Genomic DNA, 13,026 nt, shown 5'->3' on the forward strand with positions numbered 1-13,026 from the left:
GATTCTTTCTTGCCTGCTAATACTTCGGCGGGAAAATCATAGTTATGATCTTCCATAATTTCGCCCTTTATTAGAAAATTAAATAACAATATATATCTTATCTATAAAACATATATACTTATATAGAGCGATCGGTTAACGAATGTTTTGAAAATATGACAGTTATGACAATATTTTGTAAGATAATTAATCACTAAAAACGAAATAGCTGGTAATGTAAAACAAACTGGTTTACACATTCTTTTCTTCCAAATACGAACTAGGTCTTTTTCATTTTCTTGATGGTCCTTCGGTGTGACTTTTTTGGCCGTTAGATCTTTCTCCAACTTCTTTCTTATAGACTGATCTTCCTTCTGTCGTTCAGTACATTATTATTTCTGGCTCGTATTCCACATGATATATAGTCAATACTTGCATTTATTTTTGCTTTTTGAGAGAAGAGCAGAAAACATTCCCATGATCTGCTCAGCATCGATGTTATGAAGCCGAGCAGACTTGGTTTCTGCTAACAATTGACTTGTGACTTGTTTCATGTGGATCAATAACTTTTTAATGACTTCAAATGCTTCCATATGGTCCACTTCACTTAAACTGTCCACATAAAATTCAACTCTTGAATGATTCATACCGAAATCAGAGGAAACTGCTCTTCGGAGTTTGTCACTCTGTGGACTAGATTTTGAGAAAAGATCGGTTAAAAATGGATTTTGGTGTGCAAGTTTTCCGCATATTAAACATAGAATGTGGAGACAGTTTTCCCTGTACCTCGGTATGAAGCCCATCAGTCTCGTCGCTGGATATAGGATCTCTCTTACCATAGTTGTTTGTTTTGTTTGTGTGGCAGAACCTTCATCCTCTGAATCTTTCTGGGTAAAGTCAGTCATATAATGACATGACCCCTTGATCTGCAGCCCAGTCTCCTAGTTCTTGAGATACATTTGCATAATCTGCAGCAGAACAGTTTGCGATCTACATTTTAAAATTGATAATTTTTGCAAAAAAAAATCAGAATGGAGCATTGCTTTGGAAACAATTTAATCCTTTCCACAAAGACTATATGATAACTGTAGCAGTTAGTTACAATAAAGAAATTTAAATTAAGAATGTCAATAAAATGAATGTGTAAAAAATGTGTGTTAAAAAGGAAGTACAATCACAAATTACATTAACATCCGAAAAACCTTTCCCATGTATAGCTCAAGATGTAAAGTTGGTAGGCCAGGACCGTCGTGTAATAAACTCCATGCTACCATACATTTCTTTTCTTCCAATAGCTCTATATTGTCGGTAAATGTCTACCTTCGAATAAACCCATATCTTCGCTCATACTCTTCATTAGAAGTCTAAGATACAAAAAGGTTATTAATTAGTACACAAATTAATTTTGAAAATTGGAAATTAAACAAAATATTATGTACTGTATACTGTATGTATGTTAACTTAACTTAGACTGTATAGTGAAGAACTGTAAATGTTACGACTACATTTAGTAGGCCTATGTAATCAATTTCAAAGGTTAGTTATCCTAGAGGGATTGTCCAAAGGGGTAGTTGTCCAGCTATTTAAGCAAAACTTTATACTGTATACTATAAAAAGCTTAGTTCAATTACCTAAAAATTTCTCTCTTCGGGCCACCAATATCGACTGCCTCTTCATTGACGAATTCCACATTTACACCCTTTTGGCAATCAAAGCCATCTTTGCTGAAAGCATGTAGAATAGATTTTAGGAATTGTCACCGGTGAAGAATCACCGTTACAAAGCCTTCATTTCTCAATTGTTGGTAATTTTTCACCAAGTGAACTGTAATTTTATTGTATGATTAGACCTATACTGTAACGCCACACCAAATACAAAAATGGGTGTGGCTTGTAGCAAACTTCAACTACACAAATCTGCTGGTTTAGTATCCGTTTATGTTATAATGTGTGAATTTCATTAGAAAATTACGGTGGCCTATAAGTATCACGGCACCTTTCAAATAATATCACAGCAATTTGAAAAAAGCCACAGCAAATGAAAAATAAAACATCACAGCGAATAATAAATAAAACATTGCGGCAATTTAAAAAAAATACCTTGGCAACTTAAAAATGAAACACCCGAATCGCAAAACCCTGAGTTTTGATTGGTTGAACAATTTTTCACCTATTGGACTCAATGTGTCGCGCATGTACTTGGGCAAGTTTGACTAGGCTCCATGCAGCAGTCACATTTTCTCATTCGACCCGACGTCAAGGGTCATATTTGTTGAGACGTGAAAAGGGCCGAAAGGTAAAAGCAGATGAAAACCGCATGAAATGATGGAAGAGCCATTTGAAATGGTAAAAGTGCCGAACGTAATGGTAAAAGGGCCATATAAAATGGTAAAGGGCCGAATGCTAAAAGAGCCGAAAAAAGCAGTAACAGCGTTCCATAGACAAGAAAACTCTTCAAGTTCAAGTTGTGTCTTTTCATCCAATTGAGAGTTTTCTCCAATACAACCATTGAAAACATGGTTTGGAATTGGGGATGTTGTTCAACAATCTGAAGTGCTCTTTTGTTTGCCTTTTCTGTAGAAGGCGCTAGTGGAATCGCATCCGGTGAATGTGTGAAGCCCAATTAAGCACTTGACCTAAGCTGATCGGACATTTTCTTTAAATCAATCTTTCTCTGTTCAGAAGTATAAATTAGATGCAATATCTTGTTGGTGATGAATACCCAGGATAGCAACATCACGTCTGGGCTATTGATGACTACAGAAGGATGGTGTGTACTGGCATGACTGGCATGAAGCAAAAGCCTTGTGTCTGCTTCCTCGTGATCACTTTCTAATGTGTGAATTTCAATGGATCTACACTCACCATCCTTCCAAGAGAGCTCATGGCATAACTTGTCATGTGTCATCTGTGCTTTCTTCCAAGAATAAAATAAAAATTCTACCAGCTCTACCTTGTTTTTGCCATGATTTAAAAATATCTTAAACTGCCTTGGTGTCTTCTGTTCTGGACCATAAATTTTGATACCCACTTCCTGCTCTCATTCCATTAACTATTAAGGCTGATCCAGGTGATTATTTAATTATCACATCTTCACATTTGGCAACTTTCTTTGTGTTTGTAGTGTTGTATGAGAAGGTTTTGAGTTTCTTTTGCTTAATTACTGAAAAAAAGTCTTCACTTTTTTCAATAAGTCAGGCTTTTAAAAACTTGGCAGCAGCCTCTTCTCCTATTTTCCTGGCATTTAGGTGGTCATCTTTGACAGCTTCATGAGCAACAACCCCAGAGGTAAGTGAGAGAAGATTTGTTGAACCAACTTCAAAAGGATTTATCATGCTCTTTACTGTTGAAATCACGGACATAATGACATTTTCTAACCTTCTGATCCGAGGCTGGTCAAATTCTTTGGAAACTTGTTCTATCTTGTTGTAACCACACATGGTTTCACATAACCTTACTACAGCTGCACGTTTTTACTTACTGTTCCCATTTCTGTAAATCAAAAGATAAGACAAACTTAAACACTACCAAAGTCAAACATTACACAGTAGTAGTAGTTTCATCCTCCCAAAATTAAAAAGTATAGAATTTGCCTCAACTTTGTCATTCCAACTTAACTCAACATTTTAAAATATTTTGTTGCATATAGATCAGTAGAAGCTGAAGAAGGTGTAACAGTAGGTTTAGACCTGTTTGACTTAACCTGTTTACCGGCACGGCGGCCACGTCTAGGTTATAAAATACTGTGGATGGTACTCTGGCTTTAGGAATGGAATTCAGTGAGAGCAAAATATGTCTAATATACCTGATAGGCTGTATCGATTTGCCTTGCCTAAAACTAAATCCTAAGCAAGGCTAAGACCTAGGCCTAACAATAGCAAACGGATGAATGGGGCGAGAAGGCTCCAAACAGGGTGACCTTTCGAGTAAAACTGGCAAGCTGAGGCCTAGCCAGCGGTAAAAAACTTAAGTCAAAGTCTGATGTAAAGAGACAAACCAATGTCGAATTAAATTCTAGTTACAATTTTGATTCAATTCTTACCTTCGTTTTTGGTGACATCGATACTTTGTGGGTCATTTTGTCGATAATGTAATCTCTTATTGTGAAGAGAAGAAAGTATCTTGTTGCATTGCCATAATTTTCTTCATTGTTACAGACTGCACTAGATTAGATTCGTTGAGTTCAAAAAGTTGTGGTTCTTCTTTTATTGTTTTTTTTTTTTACAATTTAGCAATTTCTGCTAATTTATCTACTAGCCTAGCTATTTTTGATTTCTTCTAATTTACTAGTGATGTCTTCCTCAAGTTGAGCTAATTGGGCTTTTTTTTCAGCAGCGGTTCTACACAAGCTTTACTTTCAGCTTGATCGGAAAACTTTGCAGACAACTTTTCTAAACCCGTAATATCTGCAATACATCTTTATTTGGCTCCCAGGTAAAAATTCCAGTTGAGGACGTAAATTCGGACAACTGGTCAAGTTTCCAACTGGTTTTGACGGTACCAGTTGGAAACCAGTCAACAGAAAAGGCGATGTCCAGCCAGGAGGCCTAGGGAGGAGACAAAAAAAGGAGGCGAAGCAGCATGCATCCTTCCTACACATTGCTGACGGGTAAACATCAGCAACGCCATATAACCTGGGCCTAGATAGGGAGGGGAGCAAAACAGGGCTCTCAAATTCTCCACGTTAGGCTAGCCAAGGTAAGAAAGAAATATTTCACATTATTTAATCCAATTATTTATATCAAACCCAAAGAACATCATTTTATCTGTTTTAGTTTCATTAAAGGAAACCACCTTCCAAATTAATACTCAACGAAAATTCAGCCAGTATGGAATTTTGTTCAGAAAGCTTTTCTCCATGATAACTTTTCTCAAAGCATCATGTGCTGCACTGCCTTTGGTTAACCAAATCTTATCCCTAACTGATTCCAAGGGGCCATGGCTACAACTTGCTGTTCCAGCATCGCTGTATGCTAACATCCACTCATGTTCATTTACAACATGGTGCAGAATTCCACACCAAATACCCTATGTAATTGTATTATAAAGGGGAAAAAAAGATAGCAATAATTCTTTTTTCTGACAAAGAGAAACTGAAATAGCATCATTAATACTTCTTTCCACCTAAAAACAAATAACGTAATGTATTAAAAGAGTACTTACAAGCACTTCACAGGTGTGCCAGAAGTGGTTGACAATGTCTCTGCTCCAACTTAAAAGGCTTAATCTTTTTTCTGTCCAGCCTATCAACACAGAAAATAATATTTAAATAACATGTAAATAATTAATAATTCTAAATAATGTAATGCTACAAAATATATAGAATTATATATAGAGGCCAACCTTTATTCCGAAATTGCATTGCAAGACTGTTATAGATGTAGAAAAAAATTAAAAAGAAAAAACTTACTGCAACCAAATGTTTTCCAAGATTTTTGGCTGCATGCCAGATGTCATGCGAATGTTTGACGTTTGGATAATCTTTTTCTGAAGAACAAACATAATTTCTATGTATACTGTATTTTATATGCAAATGACAATAACAGTGATGAAGGAAAAAATAAATAAAATATAAAATAATACTTATATAACTTTACCAGAGCACCATTTAAACATTTTTTTTTGCATAAAATTTAGATGAAATTTGATATATTGTATGTATGTAACTAATATATAACAAAATATTACATACTCATCATTGCTCCAATTCCAAGATGCGCATCTGTCACACATTCAATGACATTCACCTTTTCTGGAAACCTAATTTTTCCATAATAGTGCTTTTTCCCTCTGCCTCTCGTTTGTCTATTGTCAAAATTGACAAAATGCTTTTGTCAAAATTGTCCATTAGTGTGTAAGTACAGAATTGGGCAGAATGGCCAGGGCTGTCCATCCTACTATCACCTGTAAAATATGTATTCATTAAGCTTTCTACTTTCCATAAATAAGAAAAAATCTATTATTTTAAAAGTGCACTGCCAAAGATTAAATTGAAAAATAACATTACAACAAAACTTACCAAGGACGACGACATCTTTTCCTTCTCGTGATGTTAAGACATCTTTCTGCTTCTTATCCCATAATTCGGTTATGGCCGGAACAAGATACCGTCTTTGAATTCTGTAGTAGGTGTTGGGATTAACAATTTCCAGTTTTAAAAACTTGGCAAACAGAGCAATTTTTGCAAAATTGTTCCCTGAAGCCAGCACTGCAGACGATGTAATCAAATCTCCTTCATGTAGATTATTTTTCACAATTGGTTGTGGTGACCATTTATACAAAATAAATAAAACGCAAAGAAATGTTTAATAAGGAAAGTCTTAAGTTTTCACTTTTTGGTACCTGAAAATTAAGAGTCATGAAAATATGCAAATACAATGTTGGGTTCAAATGATCAGTCTTTTTTTGTCAATACAATTATATATAAAAAAAAAATTGATATTTCGGAATCATCATAAATAAAAAGCATTTGCTAGATCAACACATGAGGAAAGTTCCATCGTTGGAAAAACTGGTCCGCGATGGTCTTCCTTAGTGGCAGGCATTCGCAGGTACTTGGGGCTCAGGGCTTTCCAAATGCCAGAACATGTCGCCTTTACAATTCAGCTGACCGTCGTCCTTCCCATTCTAAAATTAAATGCTTCTGCACTTTGGTAAGTCTCTCCTCAGCACTTATTTTTTCTCTACTATTGCACCGTTTCTTGACGATCATTGGTCTCTGGAGTCATACAAATGTGTATGGGGGGAAAAAAATCCTGGCTCATCTTCCACATTAAACTCGCAAGTTATGTTAGATGCTGCTATAATACCAATACCTGAACCAGTGGCCACAACACCGACAGGTATTGTATTTGGCCCATTTGTGTTTTATGTAAATCTTTAACTGTAAAGAATAATATGTCGACATTTAACTGTAAAGAATAGCATTTATGACATCATGTCCCATTTTTGTTATTACCATTACAGAAATTGCGGATGTACCATCAAGCAGCCATGCAAGAACCAAAAAAAGAAAAGAAACTCATGAGGTATGTTTACAAAATTAGGATTCCATTTTCTAATCGGATGGTTAAGCACAGTTCAAAACAAGTCCTTACTCCCTCACTAGTTACTGTAATACAACTCTAGCAAATGTCATGTGCAAGGCTGTTTATTACTCGCTCAGTGCAAACAGGGCCTTAGGTATTGATATTCATGTTTTCTAAGTAATTTACCTTATTAATACATACTCTGATGCTTGCCATTATTGCCGCTTCAACAGCATCTGGTTCCTGAGTAGGTATATAGAAGGCACGGACAAGGAGGAGAGCCATTTTGGGGCCATGGTTGCTGCCAAACTAAGAGTCTTGCCACAATAAGTCATTATCATCGGGCTGTGTCTTTCATTTTACCCTTTTTTTTCCAAAATATTTGAGAGGATTGTGTATGATCAAACGATTTGTTACCTCTCAAAATATAACGTACTGAGTAAATCACAATATGTGTTTAGACAACACCATTCAACTAGTCATGCTTTAATACAATCGATTGAAAACACTGGAGTCCAGTAAAATATCACATTCACCATTGCATAGCATTAGTAGTCAACGAGATTCTCACCGTAGGTTCTATACATTATGTAAATATCATTTATTGATGTTTCATCGCTTAAAAGTTGGGATTTGAAGAGAAAATGAAGTTTTTATATGCAGTTTTTGCTTCCTTTCGCCGTTGTTTGTTTACATCGAGAAATGACGTCATGAGGCAAAAGTGAATGAATATGGTATTAATTATCTGTATTACATTGTATTATTACATTGCAAGCTTTCTGTTGTTATTCATTCATTCAGAAATACAATTCTTGGAAGGAATCGAATGTGTTCAAAAGCATTATTACTTGTTTACTAATCTTTATCGCCAATGCACCATCCGTTATTGTCTTGGGGTTTCGGCAACTCGTAAATCGGTGTTAGTGCGAGCTTCCAGATCCTGACTTGATTTTTCGTGCGCCGTATATGTTGATGCAAGCATCTACGCGACGGTAGAAAGTTAGCTAAATCAATGCTTTTTTTAACATCGGTACTCCTTGCTTTCGATCGGGATCCATATAACAGGCACGTGAACTCTTCCAGTTCCAACATTAACTCTCCTACTTTCCTGAAAATCTCTTCAAATTTTGGATATTGTTCGACAAGTTTCGACTGGGGTGATTTCAGTGGCTAAACTGGTTATTTGTCGATTCCTGCCACTGCCTGTATCGAATAGGACTTTTGCAATAATGAACGAAACAAAATGTAGCAATATAAAGAAAACATTGCTGTTTAATGCGATCATGTCCGTTGTCTGCTGCATATTTGCAATACAATGCAACCCTGTGGCCGTATTCACCAATCACACTTAAGTGAGATATTTCCCTTAAATCCTAAGAATTTCCCTTAAATCAAGAAAATATTAAGGGTTTCACTTAAGTGGTATTCACAAAGGGACCAAGTTAAGGGTTTCCCTTAACTTTTAAGGGACCTCAGAGGTCCCTTAAAAGTTCCCTTAACTCTATTCGTACCTTGGTTTTGCTGAGTGCGAGTGCTAAGTTAACCAGCCTAGGATTCATAATATTCCTCAATACAGACAGGTTTGGCCAAACTACACAGAAGTTTGGTTTGTAAGTAGCATATCAGATATGCCTAGGCCTATATTCATTTATTTGTTATTGTTTTGACTGTCATTATTTTCGTGGAAGATGGCTGTGTATAGAAAATAGGCCCAGTTAGGCTAGGTAGAGATGCTAGGCCCCCTGTTGGTCTACCCAGTAACCAGCCTAGGACTCATATGCACACCGACAGGTTTAGGCCTGCACAGAAGTTTGGGCCGAAGTTTGGTTTGTTAATAGCATCTAGATCTATGTTTCTTGATCTTCATCATACAAATTAGTATAAGCCTAGGACTATATTGTAACGTTTTATCTGCCTCATCGCGGTGTGAGCAAGAGTGGGTCCGGGCGTCGGTGTTTTCCGAAGACGATAATCATTCCAGATGATAAAGAAACACACACTACTGTATATACTAACCCTGCTAAATGGTTTCATTATCCTTTTAACTTCAATAGAGTACACAGTGATAACGATTTAACCTAAGATTCAATACTAATAGAGATGATGTGGCTAATTTAGTGCAGTAATAACCCTATACTACGTACGTCTGTAATCTTTGGTGGTTGAAGCCTAACTGATTAGCATGCACATGGGTTTCTTCTAATGTTACATCCACCAATCAGCAGTCTCCCCCAGACTGTTCCATAAATTAAGAAAGGGGTGTCGAAGTCTTCTTACATAGGGGTATCAAATTTCACTACAATATTATTATTTTTGTTTTGTTTTAGACATTATTTTCGTTGAAGATGGCTGCTCATTTCTTTTTAATAGAAAGAGCACTAAGAAGAGAAAGGGTTATACTGGACCGGCAGAATCCCTTAGAAAAATGGAATGAGACTGAACTTTACATGAGCTAACACATTTGCTATTAGCTGATTTAACATCACCATCTAAACGAAATCAGCCAGTACCACCAATTTTGCAAGTGTGCACAACTCTAAGATTTTATGCGACTGGATCATTTCAAAGTGTTTGTGCAGATGTAAGTGAAATCTCACAGCCAACTGTATCCCGTATTATTTGGAGGGTAACTGATTCTCTCATTCAAAACGTATTTCCAGGAGTTGTACGATTTCCAAACAATGCGGACATTGTTCGTATTCAGCAGGAGTTTTATGAGATATCGGGTTTTCCTGGAATCGTTGGGGTAGTAGATGGAACCCATGTCAAAATCCAATCTCCTTCCGAACATGAAGAAGTCTACGTAAATAGAAAGCTGTTCCATTCCATTAATGTGCAAGTTGTATGTGATGCTAAAATGTATATTACGAACATAGTCGCTAGACACCCTGGCAATGCACATGATGCAAGAATTTGGCGGGAGAGTGCTTTAGGCGAACAGTTTGCAAGGGGAGACCAAAGAGGAATAATTCTTGGTGATAGTGGTTACCCATGCCTTCCATACTTGATGACGCCAATTTCACATGCAAGAAATAGAGGGGAAAAGCGATATAATGCAGCCCTTAAACACACACGCTGCATAGTGGAAAATGTGATTGGTGTATGGAAAAGAAGATTCCACTCTCTCTCTCTCTCTTTCTTTCTCTCTCTCCGATTTACTCCAGCCAAGTGCTGTCAGATTATTGCAGCAACAGCAGCAATACACAACTTTGCAAAAGCAAGAAGGATGCCCGACATCTTTAATGACCCATTGAATCATTCCCAACAACCACCTCATATTCCTCTCCCAGATGCAGAAGGTGCAAACATGAATGGTAGACTTGCAAGGCAGCGCTTAGTTGAACAATTTTTTAATCAGTAAAAGGTAATAAAAAACTATTTTTGCAGTACATTTTATATTTAATTTACCATCTGGTACTAACTTTATTATACAATAATAACTTATTAAGGTTTGCATGGCATATAAAAATAGTGAAGTTAGATTTGCAAAACAACAACCAAGTGTAACGTACAGTAAGATTTAGAATGTCTCAACGTTTTAGTTACTCCAGAAGTCGGTTGAAGTTCATCTGAAACGTTGAGACATTCTCAACCTTGCGTTAAACTTGGTTTTTGGAAATGCATGGTGTACTGCAAAACTTTATATGATTGTATATTTAAATACACAATATACTAAAATTATTTTTTTAAATTTACAATAGGCCTTTTATGTGGAATATGATATTGTACAGAATATTTAATTTATACTCAATTTATACTGAATTATTATTTTATCAATGTTCTTTTAAAGATGTATTGTCCCCCAAAAACATGAAAAATGAAGATTAATTAAATCAGACTTTGAATATGTTATTTTGTAGTTTTAATAAAGTTAATCACTTCCATATAAAAAAAATAATGTTTTCACTTGTAAAATTACAAAATAAATTTGTCCATTTTTTTATTTAAATTACATTTTTTTCAGGTAAATACATTTTTTTTCGATCTAATTTTTGGTCAAAGTGGATAACTATTATGTTACAATAAAAATGGAATATTCAACAACAATTTTTTTAAGAATTATTTTTTCAGGGGGACAGTTTAATATTTTTTAAATGGAAAACCCACAACTTACTTATTCATTTAATTGTTTGATTATTAATTGTTTTTTTAAAAGTAAAACCTCTTTTTCTAATTTGATTTTCTCTCTTCTTCTTCTTCTCCATCTCCATCAACATCAACTTCCTGTGAATTGCAGTGGTGGAATTACTTGATAGCATCGGATTAATGCCTGTATCTTGAGATCTATAAGAAAATGGTGTTAAGTCTAGATGTAGATGGTTAATGATCTTAATTGCAGTTTGTCTAAAATACAGTTCTGATGCAGTTAATTAAATGCAGTTAAATAAAAATTACATAGCCTGACAATAAACTAACACAAGACTAAGCAGTTATTTGATTATTTTAAACATTTATTTGCGATTTAATAAACATCAATTAACACTTACGAAAAATTTAAATCAATGTCATCAAAACTGACTGCAGTCAGTAATGAATGTGTAGGCCTACAGTCAGTCACTGTTCCAGAATCTAATCCACCTTGGATGCCTCCAAAGACGGGCGAACTTTGTCCTAAAATTCCCTCTATGGCCCTGTCAAGAGCGGATGGTTCTGGAATTGTATGAGGGCCACTACCTGATAAGAAATAATAATACTAGGCTAACTGCTTATTTATACTGTATTTATTAAAGCATAGACTCTATACAACAGTCCTATATGAATGCCCTTTAGTTTGTTAGGCCTAGCTTTGCTAGCCCAGGCCTAGTGAAGTACTACTAGGCTAGGCCTACTAGTACTACTATTATAATACAAATAGTACTATTTAGTACTATACTACTAGGCCTAGTAGTAGGCCTGTTTACATTATTATTATTTTCTGTTCTTCTTCTCCAAACTAATTTATGATTAGCTCTCCCCTCCTCAACCTCTACTCACACATTGAGTGATACTCCAGTTGGAGTTTAGCCTATCAATTATTAAATCAAGATCAAGATCTACCTAGCTAGCATGGTTATGGCTGTTGGCTAGTATAATAACAGTAGGGCCAGGCTGGATGGCATGGAGAGGGTGGCATTTTTACATTATTTATTACATTTTATACTTAGGCCTACTATCGAGAATCCCTACTAGGCTTACCCGCATAGGCATATCTAGGGCCCTAGGCTAGGCAAGCCTCTAGCTCTAGCTCTACTACTACTATTTTAATTTAGGCGTGTTGGCTTGCCTAGTCGACCAAGGTTTGGCTAGTATCACCGTTAGTATTCTATCTAATTTTAATTGTTGCATAAAAAGCAACTTGTGGTAATATCAGACAACTTAGCTTGTGATTTCTTGTTTAAATAAACTGTTAAAACCATTGTTATTTTAAATTCGGCAGTGTTTTTACTACTCAACCTACTCGCGAGTCCGCCTAACTAATCAATCATGATCAACTTTGTTTTTAAATAAAAGGCCTCCCGCCCTCTAGGGCCTACCTCCGCCAAAAAACTAATTAAAGTTAGTCAAAGTAAAGAAGCATATCGGCCTAGCATTGGAGTGATGTTCCCTAACAACAACTATATTTTGGCCTTTAAAAGTATTTATAGGACTACAAACAGTCATAATATTAAACTAAATTTTACCTGTTTGCATTAAGTCTTTTTTGTACGCAGTAATGTTACCCATAGCCTGAGACACAAGATTTTCCCATTTTTTTTTGACATTTTGCTGGTCCCTGTCAGCCGTTGGATTTGTTTGTTTGACGGCAGCTGCAATTTCTTGCCAGGCTTGTGTTTATAAATATTTTTCCCTTAAGTGTTTCACTTAAAAGTAAGGGTTTCCCTTAGGTAAGTGGATCCCTTAACTCATTTGTGAATACCCCTTAAGTGTTTTCCTTTGTTAAGGGAATTTTTAAGGGTAAGTATTTCCCTTAGCCTAAGTGAGATTGGTGAATACGGCCACTGGTGTCAGTTTCTTCTTGGTTACATCGAATAATTTGTGTG

The 13,026-nt window shown here is 35.8% G+C and overlaps 1 protein-coding gene and 1 long non-coding RNA gene across 2 annotated transcripts; both read right to left on the reverse strand.

Moving 5' to 3' along the window:
• Positions 1-1,258: 1,258 nt before the first annotated feature.
• On the reverse strand, positions 1,259-3,459 carry LOC144838074 (uncharacterized). Its single transcript, XR_013611621.1, has 3 exons — positions 3,357-3,459; positions 1,611-1,703; positions 1,259-1,343 (listed from the first exon to the last, which is right to left on the reverse strand). It is a non-coding gene; the product is annotated as an uncharacterized LOC144838074 (long non-coding RNA).
• Positions 3,460-5,150: 1,691 nt separating this feature from the next.
• On the reverse strand, positions 5,151-7,291 carry LOC144837193 (uncharacterized). The gene is made up of 5 exons (XM_078692209.1): positions 7,193-7,291; positions 5,998-6,247; positions 5,671-5,882; positions 5,389-5,465; positions 5,151-5,221 (listed from the first exon to the last, which is right to left on the reverse strand). Exons 1-3 carry the CDS (start codon positions 7,289-7,291, stop codon positions 5,722-5,724), a joined length of 510 nt encoding a protein of 169 aa, XP_078548335.1. The 3' UTR covers positions 5,151-5,221; positions 5,389-5,465; positions 5,671-5,721.
• Positions 7,292-13,026: the final 5,735 nt, after the last annotated feature.

Source organism: Antedon bifida, chromosome 3 (genome assembly GCF_963402885.1).
Source record: "Antedon bifida chromosome 3, ecAntBifi1.1, whole genome shotgun sequence".
In the NCBI taxonomy this organism is placed as follows: Eukaryota; Metazoa; Echinodermata; class Crinoidea; order Comatulida; family Antedonidae; genus Antedon; species Antedon bifida.